A 24,034-nucleotide genomic window follows, 5' to 3' on the forward strand; every position below is an offset into this window, starting at 1 on the left:
CGCTCCACCAAAACACGCCGCTGTTTAAAACATGTAATATAATGAACACATTGTACTGTGATTCAGTGTAGCCTTGTATTTATTCATTGTGTTAAATAGTAAAGACAAGGATAATGAAAATTATTAATGTGATTGTCATCAAGGCAACAACAGTGGTGGTGATGACAACGATGATGAAATTGAAGATGATGATGCAAAGTTTAATTGATAGGAAAATAATTATCTAGATAGGTGAATAAGTAAAAAAGTGAAATGAAATGATATTAAGACTAAACGTCTAAAATTCTCAATTTGTCCAGACTTAATTAAACATGCACAAATCCATAAGTAGAGTTGTTAAATAGCCTACTGTTAAATACAATTATAACAAAATCAGTGTCAAAATAGTTTTTGTTCACTGACAACACAATATAAAAGCTGAGAACATTGTAGTTACTGCACTTTGCTTTTGCATTGCTCTTAGAACCATTTAAGGCAATGCAAAGGCAAAGTGCAGTAACTACATTTATGGGGTTAAAGGTCAAATCAGCCATCATGGTTTTTGGGCATAAAATTTACCTCATGAATACATGTACAATTAGTGCAATATCACTGATATACCTATAACACATTTGGCTGGCCAGTTAAAATACTTTAAAGCCATTTTTCTCAGTTTTACCCTTTGCGTAGTTACTGCAGTTAGGCTTTGTAGGGCAGTATACACTGTGTTTATGCTGTAGTTTTGTGAATAGTGCTCTTGTCCTGGGCAACTTAAAATCCCACAACATTGTTGATCTGCAATGTGCACAGCTAGATTTTAACTGAGGTAAAGACATTCTTATATATTCACTGGCTATACAAAGAATTTCAATTCGGGGACAATAAAATTGAAAGTTGAAGTGTGCTCACAGGAACAGCAGAAGCAACCTTTCTAGGATTCAAGCATATAGCTTTCAGGACAAAGATGTGATGTTCTTCAACTATTGCCTACTGCACAATTTTTCTTTTTCTTTCTTTTTTTTTTTTTTACTATTGGAATAGACATAGACATGGAATAGATTTCAGTCAAAGAAAAGCAATTCGGGAAAGTTCTGAACAGAATAAAAAATAACATGGAGCTCAACACCGCAAACCACCGGAATTTAGCATCTTTGAAAAATGTACTTTTCCCACCCTACTTTTTGGAGTTGTAAATTCAATTTCAGGCAACATAGGTCTCTAAAAAACATTCAACCAACTCATGAGATAAACGGCTAAATGGCCAACTGAGGTGCATTTGCATAAATGTAAGGTAAAAGCTAATAGCATAAAGGTATGCTTAAAATGTTTGTATCGCAATTGCGCTTTGAATGTAGGCTATAATTTCACAATCTTTACCATCAAAAGTATAGAACACAAAATAATCCGATAAAAATGCTACACTTTTACCACATGGTGGCGCCGATGACCACAAACCTTAATTTAGGCCTTTTACCTGTAATTTCCTACCCACTTGCAGCATCTTCAAATGCAGTTTTTCTATAATAACGACAACGGATCTATGTATTCATGCGGTGCAGTTCTGTGACATGGCAAATTTCTCTCAGTCACATAGGCAACCGATGATAAAACATTAACGTAATTTCAACTATCAAGACAAAAGCGACTTGTGAGCTCATAAAACTAACAGGCTGAGAGCTATGCCATACAGCACACGAAGCACGTTAAATGTTAATATTAAACCGCATTTTGTTCAAACAGTAGGCTAATTATTTTTGGAAGTGAAAGCTGATACACCAAATAGACTGTGCAGTCAAAGAAATGGGTTACGTTCTCCCAGATAAATAAATAAATAAATAAATCGGCTCGCCATGGGTTAAAATTCGGTTGACGTGTTGTTAAACAGAACTTGAAAAGCACGGTGTCCAGCATTTCATAGGCGCACTCGTTCCAGGGAAGCCACAACTAAATAACGCAAGTATTCTTCTCAAAACTCGTAGTCAGTTGCCTTTATCAACAAGCGGAGACAGTGGACAGAGGAAGGAAAATGCGCGTCTGTTCTCAGTAACACTTCTTCCTAGAGAGTGGCGGAAAAGGACGTCTTCGAAAAGCATACAGCGCAGAAAATATAATCCTCGTTTGAACTGAAAGATAGATATTTTATCATCAAAAAATTTTATATTTATATTTTTATCTATGCAACTAGCCTACTGTATATAGTTGTGGCCACGTTGTCATTTTGCGGAGGAAAAGTAAAAGAGCAAGTAAGCAGATGCAAAGAGCTAAGAGGATTTGAAGCTGGACTAGAACCCGCGAGCTTCGAAGGAGATTAAATATGATCGTTGTTTTATTTTAGGCAGCTCAGACGCATTTAGTGATGCTTGCGTTTCTATCACGTACATGTTAAAAGTCAGGTTAATATCACAACTCTTTCGGAGGTCTCTGCGCTTGCAGAGAAACGTAGAAAGGAAAATATATGTCGGACTAATTCAAGTCTTTCAAATGTGAATGGTTTAAATATATAAGAAAATATTCTTCCACCAGTTTGAAGAGGCTGGATATCGTCGCTTGGATGAAAGGGTGAGGTTAAAATCATATAGACACGATTTGTCGGACAGTAGTGCCATCTGATAGGCTATGTACAGAAGTGAGCACCTCATTTGTAAAACTAGTCTTGGGTCTAAGCGTGCTATTATCACATTGGGAAAGTGTGTATTCTTATCCAGTAGTAAATTAATCATATAGCCTGTCTTAGTGGAAGTTCAAGATCAAGTTAAGTGGGCATACACCGCATCGAGTCATATGTTTTGTGTGGGCTTATTTTCACTCACGTGTTTTTGAGATTCAGTTTTTAAATTCTGCTGTCTTCTCTTCTCCGCACAGGTGATTACAGAAATGGTGCACATCCTAGCGCGAGCCTACAAACCCGCAAAATTGGATCTATTTATAAGCTATATTCAGCTGCAATTAGTGATTTAAGAAAGAAAGAAAGCAAGAAGGAAAGAAAAATGAAAAACCTGCTCACGACCTTGCTTCTCCTCTCTCTACACCCGGTGAGTTTCAATTCGTTTGAGTCATTAAGAGAACTGTCTATCCTTGTACGATAATTACTGACAAGCATCTAAGATTTGTAAGTCATGGCAATAATTATATTAACAGCTGTTGATCAATAAAATAAATTTAAAAAACAAACGAGGAACGTGCACGATGTAACAAATTCTACAAAGCTGCCTGATGCCAGGGAGAAATAGCTACTGTAAGGGCGTTCTATAGCCTATATGGCGTTAATTTTTCCATTGTCCCTAAAACTGCCGAATTTATGGATAACTAAATATGATTATCTAGCACCACCAACGACAGCTTCCACTGCCATCTTCGCTGTTATATGTGTGACATGTGTGGCACAGGTAGAAAACTGAAGTTCACACTCCATCGCAGTTATCTTAATCGTTCGCCAAAGGAGTTCACAACTGCAATACAGGGAAGTCTGCGCTTCAACTATGCTCCGTTTTAAGATAGCAGATAGACTACATTTTATATTACATTGTGTTGGGAGAGGGTTTTCTTGTAACATGAAGCGGTTGTTAAGAAAAAAATATCTTTAAAAAAAGCATGTATGCCTATCGTAACAAACATAAACATATTGTTGCAACCCATGCATTTCAGTCGTGACAAACATAATAACGGTAAAATAAACAGTAACAAATTGAATTTATGCTCAAATAGATGAGCTAGAGCCAACTGGGACACATACATATTTCCATGGTTTAAGCAAGCATGACGCATGCCATTAGTTTTTATAATTCTCTTTAAATGTCTGTGTTACTTACCAAAATGATCTGCAGAAAAGTATGTGTTGTGTATTTAGGAGAATCAGTGTCCCATCTGCCAGCGTCTTTTAAAAATATATTATTATAATATATATATATATATTTTTTACCTCGATTGAGGAAACCAGGTAATTGTGAAGGACAATGTGGTAACGCTATCATTACACATCACGCAGATAGAAAATCAGCAGTTCGATTGTATTTCATTAATGGCGTTCCCCTTGCCTGTATGGTGCAGTCTGGTACTACTGTTCACAATTTAGATTTTACTATGTGGAATGGTGTCAGTTGTGGGGAAGATAAAATTTCTATTTTTGAAAATGTTTGGCAGAGAAACCAAAAATATAAATATTGGCAGTAACAGGCAGTAGCAATTAAAACAGAATTGAGGACAAGAATCAAGAAAAAATAATGTGATCTCAATAGCCCTCAAGTTAGCAAAATATTAATTTAATACATATTAAATCAGCAAGCATAACTTAAGCTGTTAGTCATGTAAAAATATTCTGAAATGAATCACTGCTGCTGTGGCGTAAATATAATAATATATCCAAAATCACTAATGAGTAGTCTTCTGGAATATGGAATGTCATGGAATTTTGTAATTAATACAAAACATTTGTAAAATCATTCAGCAGTCATATTACATGACTATATACTGTATATAGTATATATACACTGTAAAAACATTAAAATAAATGCCATTCTCTCTCTGTCACACACACACACACACACACACACTAATTATTTATCCCTTTCTTTATAATATTGAATTAAAATTTGTTCCAAATGTACATAACCTTGCAAGGTTTAAATTTTGGATTGAAAATAAACTAATGTTTGGAACAATTATGTGTTTTACAAGATTTGCATTGCTAAAAATATATTTAAATAGAGGTAAAATGGCAATGGTGTGAAGTTGGATATTAAGAAGAGCTCTAACATGAAGGTAATATGTAGAACTTGTCACTAATAAATAATCATTTTATTATTTTATTATTTTTCTTACCTGTGTGTCTGAAATAAAGTTAAATTGAATCAAAAAGTAGATGCTTTTCAGTGGTAATGTGTGCTACAGACTTGACACCATCAATATTGTGCAAATATTAAATTGTCTGTATAGGGGAAAAAAGAGAGAAAACACTGGAAATATATTTGTAAGCATATATTTGTGTCTTCTACATCTGAGGCTATTCTATTAGGCTTCCTGTACAATTTGGGTTGTGCACTGATCTATTTATAAGTGCCAGTTCCTGGATGAATTTGCCTACTCATTGGAAATACATTGTTTAGTGTGTAAATGAGTATTGAGCCAGTGTTAAATGTTTCACAACTTGTTATCCATCATCTGGCACATTGCTCTTATGCGCTTGCACCCCTGGAGACTACCCCAACACCCCCCCCCCCCCACCCCCACCCTTCTCCGTAACCTCCAGCCCATGTGGGACACCTTCCTGCAAGGGCAGGGGGCTCTTGGTTCCAGCCGGACCCCTGTAGACAGACCCCACCCCCACCCCCCATCCATCCCATCCAAGACATATTTACAGTGTAAAATCAAGGAAGACTCACCATGCAGTACCTCTGCAATGTGGCACAACGGTCATTCTATGTTCCAGACATTCTAATACAAAACTGTGAACCTTTCTTAGCTGCCAATGGCCACTTCAGTTTTCTGTTCGGAAGACGCAGTAAATGGTAAATGGACTGCATTTATATAGCACTTTTATCCAAAGCGCTTTACAATTGATGCCTCTCGTTCACCAGAGCAGTTAGGGGTTAGGTGTCTTGCTCACGCCCAGGGCGGGGATCGAACCGGCAACCCTCCAACTGCCAGACAACCGCTTTTACCTCCTGAGCTATGTCGCCACATAGTCGCCACGCGGTTCCAGGAAATGTTCAAATCTTACCTTTCCTGAGCTTAGCGTCTCATGGTTCTCATGCCTTATATTTGCTATGCACTTTGCAGCCATTAGTCTAAAGCAGCTGAAACCATATGATCTGATGCATGTTAAAATAACTGAAATTAAAAACCTGCATCCGATGCGTGCAGTTGTTGTGTTTAGCACTATTTGACTGGGCTGTTTCACTCTTCTGTGTGTTCTGTGAAATGCCGACGACTCGAGATTTGAATGTCTCTGTTGTGAAGCAGAGACATCTTTTAATGCAAGGCAGAAAGATCCCCATTGAATTGCCGTACAGTGGATTAAAAAAAAAAACTTGTTCTCGCTTACGGAGATTAAGACATTCTCTGGATTAGTGCAACTGGAGTCATTTGCATTAATAAGGCCCATCTTGCATCTGTGCTGGAGCCGAGCCGTCGGCGCGGAAACAAGCGGCGACGTTTCCATGCAAACCGCGCACCTGAGAGCTTCGGTCCGCAGCCGACTGCAGACGCGGGCTGAAATGCTCGGGGGCCGTGGACAGAAGTGGCCCGCGAGATGGAGGTACGGTAGAGCCGACGGAGGGGGCCAGTCCAGCGAGCTGACAAACTCCCACGTCAGCCTCTGTGAAATGCCCTTTAGATACATTGTGAGCTGGAGATAGCCTCGGAAAATCAACAAAAACCCTCATCCTTAACAACACGGCATACAGCCGTATCTAAACAGTTTTTTTTTTTTTTTGCCCTGAACAACTAAACCAATCCCAGATAAACCTGAATAATTAATCCATTGCCAATCCCCTCAGTCAGAGGAGTTCATGCAACAATCCGTGAATACATTTGTCCGAGGGAAAATACAAAGCTTAAGTAGAAGTACATGAATCAACTTTTACACAGACGGTGCATTGACATGCAAACTTGTAACGGGTTTAGCAAGGACAGCAGCTTGAATCCAGGGACATTCTGTAGAATAAAAAAACCGCAGAAATTCTGTCAAGGGGCCTTTTCTCCTCGCCTTCAACTGTGTTTGATTTCCTTATTTATTTATTTATTTGTTTATTTATTTACTTACTTATTTATGGTACATTTAAGGCAAAGTGTAATAAAATGTACAGGGGGAAGGATTAGGAGCGGGAGCCTTAATCTCACGCAGCTGCTAATACGGCATGGCCTGATTGATTAGTTTTTCAGGAGGCTTACGTCAAAAAAACTAATCCGTCTTTGGATTGTGGCTGCCTTGTAAGGTTTTTCGCTCCGCCACTTTATCACGGCGGAGAATTACAGTGCTGCCGGGCGGTGATAAGGCCCTCCTTGCTTTCAGAGCCGCGTCCCCCCGGACAATAGAAACACTGTTTATATTCCTGAGACCCGCTGCAGCCGGAGTCTTCACAGCTACATCCACCGGCTCACAGGACTTGCCCTGCGAGAGGTGGGGGGTGGGGGGGGGGGGGGGGGGGGGGGGGGGGGGGACTTTGCGCAGGTTTTCAGATAAAGTTAGGGAGGCTGACGGGGAAAAAGAAACGATTAAATGGAATAAAATGTGGTGCTTAGGCATTTAACCTGAAGATTCCCCTGGGGCTGATTAAATGTGGATTTGAAATGGTTTGCCTACAAAAATGTATAGAAGCTGCTCTGGATTTCATTATCTGGCTTATTCCTGGTGTGGTACTGTAGATGTGCACACGTTGGGATCTCATTGTGTTGGGAGAGATCTGAACTCAGAAATCCCTCAAGCAATGCCGTCTGTGATATTTCCAGTGAGCAGCGCTGTAATGGGGCTGCATCTGGACAGTTTAATATTAACTCTTTAATATTTTGCTTATAAAAATCTTTTAAATATTTATTTCTCTGAGCAACAAAACAGTAATTACAAGCATTTCTGAACAGGCCTCTTGATGTTGCATATGTAATTATCAGTTTAACAGTTTCGCTTGTGTCTGAATGTGTTGTGTCGGAAGATGTGAACACAATCGTTAGAGTGCTAGCAGTGAGAAATGTAACAGGGATTAAATCTCTTTGTGGTGAATGCAAATCTTTAGCCACTTACTCAGCCCTACAGTTACTGAGAAAGATATCACTCTTAAGGTATAAATGAATCAGATTTATGATATATGAGAGCTTTATTGTAATTAGATGTAATATCACCAAATACTTAATATTTACCTTGCACATGATTTACTAGTTTAGTTAATAACTATCAGTCTGGTGCAGATGTAAATGTAAATTTCAGGAAACCTTATAGAAGGACTGAAAAATTGACAAAAAAGGCCTTTGTGATTTCACATTTAACATTTCTCAATTAGCAAGAGCAGTACTGTGATGAAGCATGCATGCATGTGCCTCCCTATTTATCTTCACAATACTTTTAATTATGTTTGGATACACGTGAATTATCCCCTTCTCATAGCTACACATTTAAAAAAAAAAGTGAATATGAATGCAAGCTGAACGTAGGCATGACGTGCATTTTTGCACCACTGGGAAAGTGACTTTGTCGCTGTTTTGCCTTTGATGATATGGACAGTGTTGACATTGCCACCAGTGACTGAGTCCCTTTACAGGATTAAAGCCCTCCTGGGTGTCACATAACCCTGATGACTGACTTCTTAATGTTCAAAAATTACACTTGCTGGCAACAAACATAATTTACATAAAAAAAGAACTTGTTTCTACAAACACAGTTGTGCGTAGCTGGGGGAGTTTGCTTTTCAAATAAATGTGGCCATATCTTCAGTTTCAATATGGCCTCCCCCACTTTGGCCATAGACTTGGATTTTAAGCTTTTGTCTTTGCTTTGATTATAGCGAGCATTCAACATAAATCCTGTAAACATAAGGATATACATACAGCTCAGATAAACTTTTTTCTAGTGTATCCCAGTTTAAGGACAAGTAAGGTCCTCCTTCAGAGAACAAAATCTTGAAGTGGTTTGTAGTGTCCAACTTCCAGGGTTATTAGAAAACATTTGACCTCCTTTCTAGTCCACTTCTGGCTGTATACTGACTCCTAAGTGACCGTTTCTGGTTGCATGGTAGGTCTGCTACGCGTTTGGAGCAACGCCCGACCCGTGCAATGAGAGATTGCATTAGCCTGTCGAGCTAAAGGCCAACAGCAAAGGGGACTTATAGTTCAGTTAATGCTTCACAAGGAGTGACATCACAGTCCGTATCGGACATTATGCCAACTCTGAACTTCCCCGAACAGCCTCCTATAGCCCGTCTGCAAACTGCTCTGTTGTGATAAATAAATAACAAATCACAGCGAAGACTACACTGCAGTTCTGATGATGACTCGGCCTACAATCGCTCTTGGCGATGTCCCCACTTTGCGCAAGCCACCTATTCTCCACCTTATTTACAGAACACATGCCATCTCAGTTGGGCACAGGTATGGCACGTTAACTGTTTATGACACCATAAAGCCAAAGGTGTGTTCACTCCCTCACACAGCTCCCAAAGGGTGTAGTCTTCCCAAAGCTATATTTTCTCACCACCACTATATTTATAGGCATATTTGCAGGTAGCGCACTTTGCCAATTTCTTGCCGTTTTCAAGTGAGCGATCCCAATTTAATGAATTTTATTCCAGATTCACTGTCAAAAGTTCACCCGTCATAATTTCTGATCATTATGACTCAAGGAAGATGTGACAAAAAAAATACACTGGAGATGAAACATGGGAGTCCTTCTCATTCTCCTGTGTGCTAAACGTAGGACCTGGTGCAATATAGTTAGTTTTATTTTACAAATAGATAGAAGACAGAGTCTCGCATTGTCAAGGATGGCACAACACAGTTGAAAACCGTTGAGGTCCTTGATGGTAAGCCATAGCGTTGAAGGCGAGATGCGAACACAATACAGGCGAAAATTAGACGGTTACACAACAATATGGCTTTACAACAATATAAACAGAGTCAAAATTGCATTATAAAAATGCCTGCAAAAAAAAAAATCATATTAAATGTAGAGTAAAGTAAAAGTTCCTTCATTGGGTGTTCACAATGAAACATCTGGAAGGACTATCAAGCTGGATTATATTGTGTGACAGGCATCACCAGGCCCCTGGTAACCTTCTACATATATCTTTAAATCTTTGGCCATCTTTAAAATCTTATAACTTGGTTGTAGTATGACAATGCTGCATAACGTCCCTTTGACCCTCCCTCTGACAAAATAAAAGTTTGTCTCAAATTTTATGTCTGCATTGCCCAGATGTTTAATTTAGACCACCTCCATTAATACTGTAACAAAGCACTCCTGCCTGCACTAGAAACACAGGAAGTGTATCTGTAAATTGCATTATTGTTTTAACCAGATCTACAATGCGCTTGCATGGACAACTGCATTAGACCATATGCAGCTTATTTAATTATATAGGCTACTTAAATGTACATCTACACCGAATGCTCATAATTTACTGATTTTTCATTTTGGTTAAATATATTTCATCCCTAATTTGTTTTTATTGCTTTTTGTTATCGCATTTTTAAGCATTTGTAGTTATCAGTAAATTTCGATAGTCTAACAGATTATTGATGCATTACATGGATTGTTGTTATTATTACTCTCATTCCAAAGAGCAAGCTGGCCATCTGATCTCACAAGATTACATTTCGTCAGTAGGAACCTGCACTGCAATCTGAGTTTGAATCCAGTTCAACCCTGTTCTCTGTTTTATTCATGGGTATTTTCCACAACATCCAATACGTGGTATGTTTCTTCTTTTACAAATCAATCAAGGCACATTTGTTCCTGTTGAATAATTGAGGTGTTTAATTAGGACTGCTTCGACAGGATGGCGAACGCCGTTTTCACGTTAGCAGCGGGAACAAATGGACTATTTGACACCACTGCCCCGCCGCTGCATTCCTCCTAAAATCGCCATGCGTCATCAGGTCAGGAGTAAGGTGGCGGAGAAATCATGGCGTTTAGCGCACTAATCTGAAGACCAGATTGTAAAAGGGGGGGGTGGGGGACCCTTCCTTATAAAAAAAAGTAACAGGCAATAGATCCTACAACAGAGTTAATTTATATTTTCTGAGCGCTGGCTTTATGGCAAAGCGTACGGCACTTCAATCAGTGGAAAGGAATATACGGTCAATAAAACCGCACCGGAAGGCTGAGAGATGGGGCTGAGAGATGGGGCTGAGAGATGGGGCTGAGAGGTGCGGCTGAGAGGTGGGGCTGAGAGATGGGGCTGGGAGATGGGGCTGAGAGGTGGGGCTGAGAGATGGGGCTGAGAGATGGGGCTGGGAGATGGGCCTGAGAGATGGGGCTGAGAGATGGGGCTGAGAGATGGGGCTGAGAGATGGGGCTGAGAGGTGGGGCTGAGAGGTGGGGCTGAGAGATGGGGCTGAGAGATGGGGCTGAGAGGTGGGGCTGAGAGATGGGGCTGAGAGATGGGGCTGAGAGGTGGGGCTGAGAGATGGGGCTGGAACACCTTTCAGATCTGCGGGAGCCCGGAATGGTGACGGCCCCGGCGAGGTCAGGGGCTGGAGGAGGCGACGTGTGGCTCGCCGTTCATTCGTATCAGCCGCCGGGCCGCGGGCGCCGCTCCCTTCTGATTGGTTCTTGGGCGGCTGCGGGGGGCTCGCTGGGCTGTGGTTACAGATGGGCTGCGGAGACCGGGCGACGGAGCGCTCCGTTGGCTGGGAGGGCGGGGAGTTCTGGGGCGGGGGCGGGGGGGAGGGGGGAGGGGGGAGGGGGGGGGCGGAGCCAGTTGCTATCCTCCACGTCAGATGGACAGCAGCACAGGGCCTGCTGTTCAAGAGCTTACATACTGTAACAACCAAAGGAGGATGACGGAGGATGATTGTGTTGGGAGCATCTGATGGTATGTGTTCTAATTGCTGATTTAAGTTTAAAAAATGAGGTGAGGTACCTTAAAGATACTGCAACTCAGCCTTGACACATCAACTATAATCCACACTGAACATTTGTAGACCCAGTATGTGATGTAGGTTTTCTCCATCACCATTAGTTACCTTTAGAACATGCCTTTTTGTGGCTTGTTGTAATTTAAAATTGTATTCGGACATGTTCCCAGCCAACAACTGCAAAAGCACTGATGACTTATCAAGGAAACTGACATCTGACCAGAGTTTACACCACCTAATAGGGGCAATATTTTAGCCAATAATTTGCATCTTGCTGTAGGAAAGGGCAATTACTGCACATGTTAGTGCATTAGACAGCAATCTACCCCATTAATTAAAATCCGTATTGTGGCAGAAAGAGCTTGGCATCTGGAGAGTGAGCATTATAAATCTCCTGATTATTCTCCCTCTCTTCAGTTCTCCTCCTTGAAAATGAAGGCTCATTTTTAGCTTGTCATATTCTTTCTAACAAATTTCTGTCAGCTAGTCTCTGTCTTTGTATATTTCTTGTGAAGTACCTGTCTCCAGTATTTGAGGGGAAAAAAATGGAAGTAGTGCTTTCTCTCTTTCATCTGTCTCTTTTCTTCCATAAGGAAGGGTCTCAAGCTCTCCAAAAATCAGCCTCTCGCGAGCTGCTCAAAGAAGAGAAACATTAGCTTGGTCACGTTGGACAGATCTGCTTGCGCTGAGCTTTGCGTGAATAAATCAGAGGATATGCTCTTCCCACGTGACCAATCAGATGAACCGTTTACATGCTAATTTTTACATGAAAAAAAAAAACACATGGAATTGCCATCGCCCATAAGCAGGTTATTATTGGGAGGACTCATCCTGTTTCCCTGAACAAAGAATTATTCGCTTGAACAATGAGGTGAAAATGAATGTAGTGACAATGGTGTGCATGTAAAACTGTGCAGATTGTTTGCTTTAATCTGAGGGCATTTGCATCCACATTGGGTGATCCTTGTAGGAATTACAGCTTTTTTTTAGATGTAGTTCCCCCCATTTTAGGGGACCAAAAGTAACTGGACAATTGACTGATCAGCGGTTTCTTGGCCAGCTGTGTGTTATTGCATCCTTAGTTCATGCACGAGACAAAAGGTCTAGACTTGATCCTAGGTGTGACATGTGCAACTGCATTTGCTGTTGTCTCTCAGCATGAGGATCAAAGAAGTGTCAATGACAGTACAGCAGGTCATACTGAGGCTGAACATCATGAAAAAGAAAAATCAATCTGAGACATTTTCAAAACATTGGGTGTGTCAAAATCAACTGTTTCATGTATTGTTAAGAAGCAGGAACATTCTGGTGAGCTCAGCAATAGCAAACACTCTGGTAGACCGCAGAGAACGACTGTAGTGCATCACTTTCGATTGTGAATGCTTACAATACTAAAGAAAAACCCCTGTTCAACTGTTGAACAGATCAAGAACACTCTCCAGGATGTAGGCGTCGATGTGTCAAAGACTACCATGAAGAGAAGACTACACTAGCATAACCTCACCACAAGATGCAATGCACAATAAGCCTCAAGAACAGAATGGCCTGGTTCGAGTTTGTTAAAAAAGAATTGTACTTCTGGAACAAATTAATTTGGACAGATGAGACTAGTGTTAACCTGTACCAAAGTGATGGAAAGAGTGGAGAAAGGAACTGCTCATGATCCAAAAGCACCCACCCTCATCTGTGAAATATGGTGGAGGTAATGTTATGGCTTGGGCATAACATTGGGCTGCTACTCGACCTGGTTCACTTCTCTTTATTGATGATGTGGGGGGCGGGGGGGGGGGGGGGGGGCGGGGGGGGGGTGTTACGTATGAAAATGGCTGTAATTCCTATACTGATCACACAATATAAAGGTATATCCCCCTAAATTAGAGCTGGCAGTCTGCTCTTCATCTTCATATTCATTGTTTCATTTCAAATCCAATGTGCTTCAGTACAGAGCAAAAACAACAAAAATTGTGTCACTGTCGAAATACTTACAGACCACCCTGCAGAGATTACATTTGCTTATATTCAACATTTTTGGAAACCAAGTAAGAATACATGAAAACATTATAGAAGTTATTGTATTTTATTGCACAATACCAATCATAGTGTTCAACGAGAATTCCATTTAGTTGGCTATTTAATTAAGAAGAAAGTGATCTCATCAGGAGAGTTACTAACAGGGTTGGATTATAAAGGAGTGGAAGTGAGGAAGGAAATTGCCTTCCGTAAGGTAATGTGCAGTATGCCACCTTGTTTATCAATCGGCATGATAAGGCAAGATTTGCTGATTATTCTAAATCTATCTTGAGAGATCATCACTTCTTTCTATCTTCAGAGATTCATTCACACATGATGTAATGTAATGTGTCAAAGCGTAGTACCTCAGCAAGTTTTAGACACATCATTTTTTTTTCAATCAATAACTGTAAAATGCTCCATATTTTTAATACGAGACTGCCTGCCGGCTACCCCAGAAATCCAATATTTCCGCAATATTCGCAGAGAAAATCTAAAGACGTTTAACTCATCACACAGCCATAAACACTTTATCAAAAATCAATGGCCGGTGAGAAAGGATGCAAATCCACAAAGCTGACCTAAACCATGGCTCGTTTTTTCATGATTGTTCCAACTACATGTATTACTTACTTACCTATATTAACCAAAAGGCTTCCCGAAATAACCCACAAATGAATGAAAATATTTCTAAAAACCGGATTATTACGACAATTTACATAATTGCTTTTGTTTTTGTTGGTTTTTTCAAGAAACGGGTGGAAACCACTACAGTTAAAATAGTCATTAAAAATAGTTATTTATGAGGCAGCTTTCTTAAGTTAAAATTTTTTTCAAAAAATGTAAAACAAATGAAATGGTGAGAAAAGGTCTGATGTATACGACTGTCTCGCGTACAGTACTGAAATCAGGACGTCTCTTGGTGCTACGAAGTCAGTTAATAAGCTTTATCAGACAAACTCAGGAGCAGGTGCGTCCTCGAGCTTTTCTCCAGTGGTGTCGTATCTCCCTCAGTCTCTCTCACTGAGGGACATTTCAGGCACACTGCTGGGATGCCTTTAGCCACATCTTACTCTCCTAAAACGTTTTCCAGCTTGGAGTAGCAATGAACTGCATCTGCCAGAGCCGAACTGAGGAACAGCTAATCGCTTTCCCCCAACTTCTGTGCATTTATTTACCTCAGTAAGACCTGCTAAAATAATTGGGCACCTATGGATGAAAACTGAAAATATTGAAATGCACGAGGCGGCAGGTAATCATCAATCAAAACCTCAGTCTTTGAACATGAGTAGTGACATCTAATTTCTCGGCTAACAGATCACTCAGTTAATATTAATTGAGACAACATCTGTTTTAAATATGCAGTAGTTTTTTTAGACAAATTGTGGTGTGTAATAGTGGTTAAACATGGTATTGCATACGGAAGGACTGTGTGGCGTTAGCCTGGCGTTGGACGTGCTGTCTGTGGCGTATCCGTTGGTCACCAGTGGCTCCGTTTGCTGGTTTTCCTCCGCGATTGTCTCCCCTGAACAGCGGCCGAGCATCTCCGTCTCTGAATGATGGCTTTCGAGCGCAGGTGTCCTCCAGCCAGGTACGGTAGCCATCTATTTCCCAGGGACGCCGTGGGTCCCGCGATGCAGATACTTCTACCCCCCCCCCCCCCCATGCCCCGTGCCCTTCCCTGTGGGGCTGGCTCTTTGTGGGATTGATTAACACTGAAACTCTGCCAGAACTGAGGAGAGTTCCAGCAGGGTGAAGCGGCTCGTCATGCTGCATTCAGGAGACAGACGCGGCAGGCCTGCCAGATTAGGTGAGCCTGGCCCAGTGCGGGTGTCGGACTGGAGGAGCGCGACACGGGTGCGATTCACCTCTGGTACGGCGTCCTCGGACCTTCAGTAAAGGTCCTTCGCTGCAAAATTGCTGCAGTAATTGTCCAGCTGTTTAAGTGGAACATACGCATAAATATAAACCAATTACATTACCTCAGATATGAGTGTGTGGTAACCGAATAAATAGAAGTAATGCATTAACAGCAGTGAGGACACAACTAAACTTGGGGCGATTAGCACCGCTTTGCTGCTGCCATTTTAATGTGAACTCTGAAGAAGAAAGGAATAGACTTAATGAAGCAACAGACAGAGAAAATTAATGCAGATAATAAATTGTATTGTCAAACGGGAGCCAATTAGCGTTGTAAAAAGAAAACCAGTCCAGTGAATCGCTGTGACCACCCAGTTATCAACACTGATACACGCGCTAATTGTTGTTTGTTCCATTTATATTTAGAAAGGTGTAATAAAATCTGCTTTAAGCCCAAGTCCAACAGAAATGTCCACCAGAATGCAAAACAATAATTACTCTTTCTATAATAAACACCAGAAGGAGCAGATAACACTACTCTGTGGGTCCTTATAAAAAATAAAATAAAGTTGAAATCATTAAGAAACAAAAGTCCTGCAGATATTTCCACATGTTATGCAGCCTATACAAGGCCGATATGGCCTGAGGGCAAGCAGAAAGAATGTATGGAGAGAGAATTTATCTGCCATCCAACGCGAAGTTGCCCCAGGGCGGGCGAACCAATCATGATGCAGCATCAACCACCGCCAGTGACTCACTCCCTGCAGATGCATTTTAAGAGCATGTTCACAGGTGAACCACCAGCCAGATGCCTCTGAGTTTTTAATCACTTTCCAGAGGCTAGCCCTGGTCACTGCAGCAATTACCTTTATGTCAAACCATAAAAGATATGTCTGTCTGAGGAACAAGTAGGCAGCCAATTCCATAACGTTCACCGCAGACCAGGACTGAAGCTGATTCTTCTCACTGGCTACAGTTCTGGCAGCATTATCTACCATACTGAACCCTTTCCTGGAGACTGGGGTCAGATGTTTGGCATATTATGCGGTTAAACTATTAGGATCTCATTCATTTCAAACAGAACTTAAGAGCTGGTCAAACTGTGGCTCATGTAGCTTTCTCCAGACATCCACCATTTTGTGGCTTTAGAAATGTACATCACACCCAATGAGCAACAAATCCCAATATTTTATTTGTTCAATACTTGAAAAATGAATAAACGGTACATTCTTATAATTATATACATGTTTTTATAGTTATCACAACGGTCACTGTCTCCTGCTCCTTGTGAAATAGCATGTATGTAACGTCATATGACATTGGCTATTATAATAGTCAGCATTAAGTAACGTTAAAATCTCAAATGCTGATAATTTAGCCAATGTGCATCATTATTGGCTAAATTATTATCATTTGAAATGAATATTGAATGTTTAGTCCTTTATACTTGCAATACAATCTAATCCTCACACACACACACACACACACACACACACTACCACACCACACAAAAACATAGTACTTGGCAGGGAGCATGAGAGTAACAGAAAAAGAGAGTGGGAACAAGGAAAAGAGAGAGAGAGAAATTGTGTCAGAGCTAGCTTTAAAATTCACCCCTTTTCCTTTACAGCAGGCATTAAAGACTTTGATTCGCACCCTCCCTCCTCTGCATGGCAGTACAATTTTCTCAGTTGCTCATCACGCTTAAACTGTTCTCTCATTTACATTTTAATCATCTTTCTGCAACTTCTCTCCTTACCTGGGCTTCTGCACTGGCACACAGGGCAAGGTATTCAGCCTTTCTCTCTGTGGTGATGATGGGGTGTAAATATGTAAAAGGCAAGTGAACAAAGGTATCTAATTTCACTGCTGCCATACATCACTTGCTTGATACATCCAATTGCATGAGTGTCTGATTTACAACCACTACAATAAAACTGTTTTTGGTGCTCGGTTGTAAAAGATGTACTTTCCTCAAGGACTGTCAAGAATCTGAATTCTGAAATAATATGCATGGTATAATTTTTAGGAATTACTTCTCACTAGCAGACACAGACAGACAGACAAACAGACAGATAGACACACACACACACACACACACACACACACGAGAGAGGTACATAGACTAAGACAGAGTGGTAAGATAGAGTGTCCCTCCAAACGTGTTTAGGTGAGGCTAATTGTCTTAATTAAGCACTGAGGGAAGTGATATATGCACCAAGGTAGAAATCCGTGGGAGACTCATTGATTTCACATTAAACGTGGAGAACTTTCAACTTGCCAGGTCTTTTGTCCCATTTCCATCATTCATTTAGCACAGCGGTGCCTGATGTGAATGTACAACATGTTGTACGGCATATCAGCGCAATGCACCCGTGGTCTCAGCCGTGACAGTGTTTACATCAAGCACGGCTTTGCGGTTACTGGTTTTTTTTGGAACCAAATTTAAAGATTCCGTGCACAAGTTTACAAGCAAAGAAAGGGATTGCTGATGGAGGGATCTGTCTGGTTAGCCGTCTACGCGTACGCTTTAATTACGCTTATAGCAAGAAATTATAATTAGAAGGAACAAGATGGCAAAGCCCTTCTCTGAGATTTCCAGCAGTGTTCCTCAAAGCCCTCGCATCTGCTGTTGCAAATTATCCCTTCAACCATGCCTTAGGAAGGCGTCCACCTCTAATTACCAATAATATACCAGCTAAGCTTATTTCCATGAATTATTAAGACTTTATCTGAGGAGGTCCAGGAGAAAAGGGGCTAGGAGACAAACAGATTCCCTGCGTAAAATGGCTCTGTCAAGGTCTCTTACAACTGCTCTCTAATGAGTCCTGCTCACTTAAGCCGCGTTTCCACCAAAATTACCCGGAACTTTCAGTCCCAGGAACTACTTTACCAGGAACTAAAAGGTTCCTTCAGCCAATGGTTGTCTGCGTTTCCACCGGGGTCTAAAGTACCGCGAAGATTAGGCAAATTAGCCCACTGACGTATGAAAAAGCAACGTTGTCGTCGGTCCGTCTGTCATATGATTTCTTCCGTAACCCCATACTACCACCGAAGTAACCTACATTATTTTCTAATAACCGGGACAGCCCGGAAGGGTTTATTCCACTTATACAACGGTTTACCAACAATGACTATATATGGTTACTTTTGTATTTATTGATTTTCATATATCCTCTCAAACACATTCATTATGTTTTTATGCGAACATTCGCTTTCATGTCTTGACATCCGAAGCGACAGAATGCATTCACATTTATATGTATAACTGGCAACAACAGCAGAAAACATGCACACGTTGTAAACAATTTGCTGTTTGATTACTTTCTCGTCGTCAATTCCATATAGGCTAATGGCAAAATGACAAGAATAGAACGAAAACTCGGACTTGCGTGAAAATGTAAATTAGTAGTGGTACAGCCACCGTTTGCTTTCCTTCGAAGTTACTGCTAGCCGAGCAGCGAAGTGTGCCCTCCAGATGCGAACCATGCACCATAAATTAGTCCATAGTCTTCCTGGTCTTTTCGTGGAATTGAAAAATGGCAGTACAATTGAGTAAAATTACGGCAGTCTGAAAAAGCTAAAGGGAAGATTACTAGAATTAAACTGTTATTTTACCCGGATAAAAAGTGCGGATGGTGATTTCCAGTTTGCTTGTACTGTATCACCAATGTTAATTATGCAGAACTACCGCATACCTCACATAAATGTATCAAACGTTTTGAGTCAATTACAACGGGCTAACAAAGAAAATCCGGAAGAAAATATTCAGCAACCGAATTAATCCGTTTGAATGTTTTGGTAGCCTACGTAATATGCTGTCCCAGCACGAATGCTTAGTATTTTATAAAACGAATACTAAAGCAAGAAAAGAACAGAAGAGCACACGTTATAATTAAGACGTTGGCAGGCTATAACGAAAACTAGGCTACTGCGCCGCATAACGTACAAGTTTGATTTGAAGTTATTATGAAAATAAATTGGTTTGCCGCTTCATATTTTCAAACATGGCGGGTAATGGCGGAAAATAAATACAACACAAATGCTGCGAGTACTCGACCAATCAGAAATGTTCAGCGCTGCAAGCTCCACCCAAAAGGTTCCTGTACTTTCGGAAAGTACTACCCCCTGAGCAGGAACGTTTTGGGGGGTAAAACAAAGCCCCCAGAACTAAATTTAGACCCTAGTTCCTGCGGTGGAAACGCTCTGAGTTCCTCAAAAGGTTCCTAGTTCCGGGGTATAGTTCCTGCGGTGGAAACGCGGCTTTAGTTGCTGTGCAGTTCAGAAATCAGAAAGTTGCAAAAAATCTAGTATAATTATATATCATATGATTTCACACTGTGTTATAGCTGTGTTCAAAGAACAAATTAATAAAAGTAGCAAAATTACACAATAAATAGCCTTGAAAGAGACTCAGTTTGAACGTTTTCAGCATGGTTAAGGCCTGTATGAAGTATTATGCATAAGAGGAACAAGTGTCAAATTTTAAAAAATGTCTTTCCCACCTGGAACATAATGTTCAATTAGCCTTGGGCTATATCTTAAAGGTTCACTGGAGAATATTGTGTACTTCATGATAACTAAATGTGAAGCAAAAACCATTTGCTGTGACACCATTTTGAATAATGCGCCATTTTGTGTTTTCTTTTGAAGGTCACAGAAAGCAAAGTACAGATTCCCACGACCGAGCTGATAGAATGGGGAGGAAGCGATAATGAAGAGAGTCTGTCGGCAGACGTGGCCAGCCCCAGGATTGTAAACCCTCTGCGTCTGTTTGCCCAGGGATCCCCTGGGCTCGGACAGAACATCAGGGAAATGACACACTTAGGAAGCACAGAGGACCTCTGGGACTGGTTATCTAATAAGACAGATGTTCAGGAGACGCGTGCGAGAACTAAACGCAGGCCCATAGTGAAGACTGGGAAATTCAAAAAAATGTTCGGGTGGGGCGATTTCCACTCCAACATCAAGACGGTGAAGCTGAACCTTCTCATCACGGGCAAGATCGTGGACCACGGGAACGGCACCTTCAGCGTTTACTTCCGGCACAACTCCACCGGCAAGGGGAACGTCTCCGTGAGCTTGGTGCCGCCATCAAAGGTTGTAGAGTTTGAGACTGCTCAACAGTCCACGCTGGAGACCAAAGATGCCAAAACGTTCAACTGCCGCATCGAGTACGAGATGTCAGACCGAGCCAAGAAGACCACTCTGTGCAGCTTTGATCCGCCCAGGGTGTGCTACCAGGAACAAACTCAGAGTCATGTTTCCTGGCTGTGTTCCAAACCGTTCAAAGTCATATGCATCTATATCGCATTCCACAGCGTAGACTACAAACTGGTGCAGAAGGTCTGCCCTGACTACAATTACCATAGCGACACACCCTACTTCTCTACTGCATGACCCAATCTGCATGTTTCTGGGTCTCTCTGCAGTTGTAGACACCAATGAGACATTAGTTGACTCCCCCTATGACCTTCATCAACACAATGTGTGCTCCTGACAGCTTCCTGTGAGCTTTTACATTTACTTTTTTCCCCAGATGTTGAATATCACAATAGGCCATGGGCATATCATTGATTAATTCTTGCATTTTTTCCCACTAGACTAATAAAACGATGTTGACATGATGTAAGTGTAAGTCTGTAAGTTTGTGCCATGCTTAATTCGATGGGAAATGTAAATTTACATTTGATAAATATACAAATGCATACTTAAAAGAATAAATCCCAGCAAGCTCTGCCTGAAGGTGTATTCACATGTGCACCTATACTAAGAAGAGAAGGCCAATTTCTATTGCTTCTTCAAAGTCTATCATGTGAATATTAAACCAGAGTTCACAATTACAGGAGATCTGTTCAACAGCTCCCCAGAAGGGATGCCCGTTGTAAGATACAAGGGAGCAGCAATGTCATGAAAGCGGTAATCCCTTAATTATTTTTATTGGTGCGGTACACATTTGAGTCATGGTGGTCAAATTTAGCTAAACTGTTCTCCAGGTTACAAAAACAATTCAATGCACAAATAACAAAAGTGCATACAAGATGACCTACAGTCACAACATTTGGATCATTAAAAAATTGCTTATATATCTATACAACAGATTTTTCACAAGATTTTATTTTGTTTGGTTATTGTGACCATTTCGCTCAATCTGTGACTAGTCTGTTGCAAAACACTTAAGTCCCATGTTGATAAGCCCAATATGTTTGAGGAACAGATCCTGTGTTTATGTGGAATTCAAAATGGCAGTGAATGCAGAAGAATTAAATTTGGTAGAAGTCAAAAGTGCAATAAATGCAGGAATGTTTCTTGGGATATGAGAAATGTATACAGTGTGATGTCTTTCCAGTTAATATTGAGATATTTTTACAAATACATTTAAAAATCACCACAAATTCCAGCATGCAACTAACTGACACCACCTCTAATGTGATGATACTTCCTTGTGGTCTGTACATTTTGTAGTGTGAAATCTCAATTGTATTAGTAATTGTTCTGGATTTGAGTGGCTTGCAGCAGGCATATGACATAAAAAAGAGAAATTAAAGAGGAGTCAGTGAAAGCCTCATGTATGTCAAATAGGTTCAGTAGAAAATGATATATGTTTAAGTGCTAAACATTTCCAAAATTTAGTAAAATTCAGTGGCTTGTTGTAGCTTATTTTTACTACATGGCCATGAAAAAATTTGGATTCATTCTAAAGTACTTATGTACACGTTGTGCCAATATGCCCAATGATCATTTTTTAAAACAGATTTTACCGCTTTCCTTCCATTCTGGAAATGCCCAATAGCATATGTAACTGTGCTCAGTGCTGTAGCCTCCACTATTGACTTGTGAGAACATAGATAAGCCTGTTGTCCTATGAAGCGTTTGATCCTGAGCGCCACTTCCCATCATATCACAGTTCACATATCATGTGTCAGGGTCGCACAGACATGAGTTAGAGGAAGACTCTTCACATGCGGACTTGCAGTCACCAGCTCAATTGCGGGTGGGGGGGAGGGGGGGGTGGTTGCTGGTTCATGATTGGGTGATGTCATCCATTGCCCCAGTTGGGGCCCATGGATGGACTAGGACAGTGAACCACCCAGCAGCCTCCATGTATCATTTTTGGTCCCTTGTTCAATTATGGGCAAGTGCAGTAAATCGATTGGCTGTGGTTACCCTGCCTATTGGACCATGTGGACATTTTTAACGTAACTTTTCTTTTAAATAAAGAGGAGTGTTCAAACCACAGGTTTATGGGTGATTGAAATATCTGGCAATAATATATATATATAAATATGTATAAATAAAAACATGATATGGTACAAGTCACTGCATATCAGTGCCATATGCAAAAATGTAAAAGAAACCAAAAAACAAACATCTTATAATTATACTGTTCAGTAAACTAAAGTTGGCAGCCATTTCTTTAAAGTCACTGTAGAAAAATAATTGTGATAAAAAAGAGTCAATGCACATATTAGATGCTTGGCTCCCTGAAAACCAGTTAAACGATCCCATATCAATAAAGCAGTTTGCCTGGAGGCACCATGCTATAACTCCCATACGGTGCTTTGCTCAGTCGAGCAATGCTGCATGAGGAAATTACTAAATGCATTCTGCAGACTACATTCAGGTCATGAGGAGGCTCGATGCCCATTTCACCATGTTGATTAGGTCAGGTTTGTGCGCTGCTTGAATGGGTCTTGAAAAGAGGCTCAGTGAAAAAGATGCTTATTGAGAATCCTTCAATTATGACAAGAGACGTTCAGTTTGTCTTTGTTCCAACAGCTGTGCTTTCTAGTATTGCCCTTGAGTAGCAGTGTATTTTCCTTTCCTTTAAATCCTTGACATGCTGTTTCTGGTGGTTTGGCAAGTATGAACACACCAATTTACTGGTATGGCCTCAGGGGGTCAGACAACAGGAGCTTGAAATCTTAATCTGCAATGAAGTAACATCAGAATAGTCTGGTCTGGCAGGCACATGAATACTAAATTAGTATCATTTTGTGGACCATGCTGGGGGTCTGAAGTAACGCATTAGCTTAGCAGCACATGGGCTCCAGCTTTCCTCAGCCTCAGCAAAGTAAAAGGTCAATTATATGTGTGCACATGTCATAAGGAGATTAAAGACATCAAAGTGTGTATTGTAACAGGCTCGGCATCCACACTAACCGTGTGTATCATGTAAATATACTCAGTTCAGTGTTTAGGCCTTTGCTCAGCTGACATCTGAGCGTATATGTGTATTTCATAGTACAGTGAGAATAAACTGTTTTGTCATCCATCTGTTTTTCAAAGGGATCTCAAAGTGGAAAAGGTGAAGTCACACAGATTCACAATAGCGGCGCATATAATGAAATGAGTAAGTTCTTAACAAAACTTTGAAATTTCTTTTTTAAATTAAGTAGAACAAAATGTAGAATGAACTGCCATGGTCCCATGTGAAAATGCAGAAGCAAACCATTAAGATTTTCTCATTCATCTAAATAACTTTACTGTGGGCCGAAAATGACAAACATATTGCATTAAAGTCAACAATCAAACCATTTTTCATCCCTATCATGCATTTTTTGAGCCTGTAAATGTTGTTCTTCAAGGCAGTAAATGGATAAAATTGCAGCTTGTTTCATCT

At 40.7% G+C, this 24,034-nt stretch overlaps 1 protein-coding gene across 1 annotated transcript; it reads left to right on the plus strand.

Moving 5' to 3' along the window:
* The first annotated feature begins 735 nt into the window (after positions 1-735).
* nxph2a (neurexophilin 2a) lies at positions 736-21,038 on the plus strand. The gene is made up of 3 exons (XM_035392634.1): positions 736-2,538; positions 2,842-3,011; positions 20,065-21,038. The coding sequence occupies exons 2-3, from the start codon at positions 2,967-2,969 to the stop codon at positions 20,809-20,811; spliced, it is 792 nt and encodes a 263-aa protein (XP_035248525.1). The 5' UTR covers positions 736-2,538; positions 2,842-2,966; the 3' UTR covers positions 20,812-21,038.
* Positions 21,039-24,034: the final 2,996 nt, after the last annotated feature.

The sequence above is a fragment of the Anguilla anguilla genome, chromosome 15 (assembly GCF_013347855.1).
Source record: "Anguilla anguilla isolate fAngAng1 chromosome 15, fAngAng1.pri, whole genome shotgun sequence".
NCBI classification, from domain to species: Eukaryota; Metazoa; Chordata; class Actinopteri; order Anguilliformes; family Anguillidae; genus Anguilla; species Anguilla anguilla.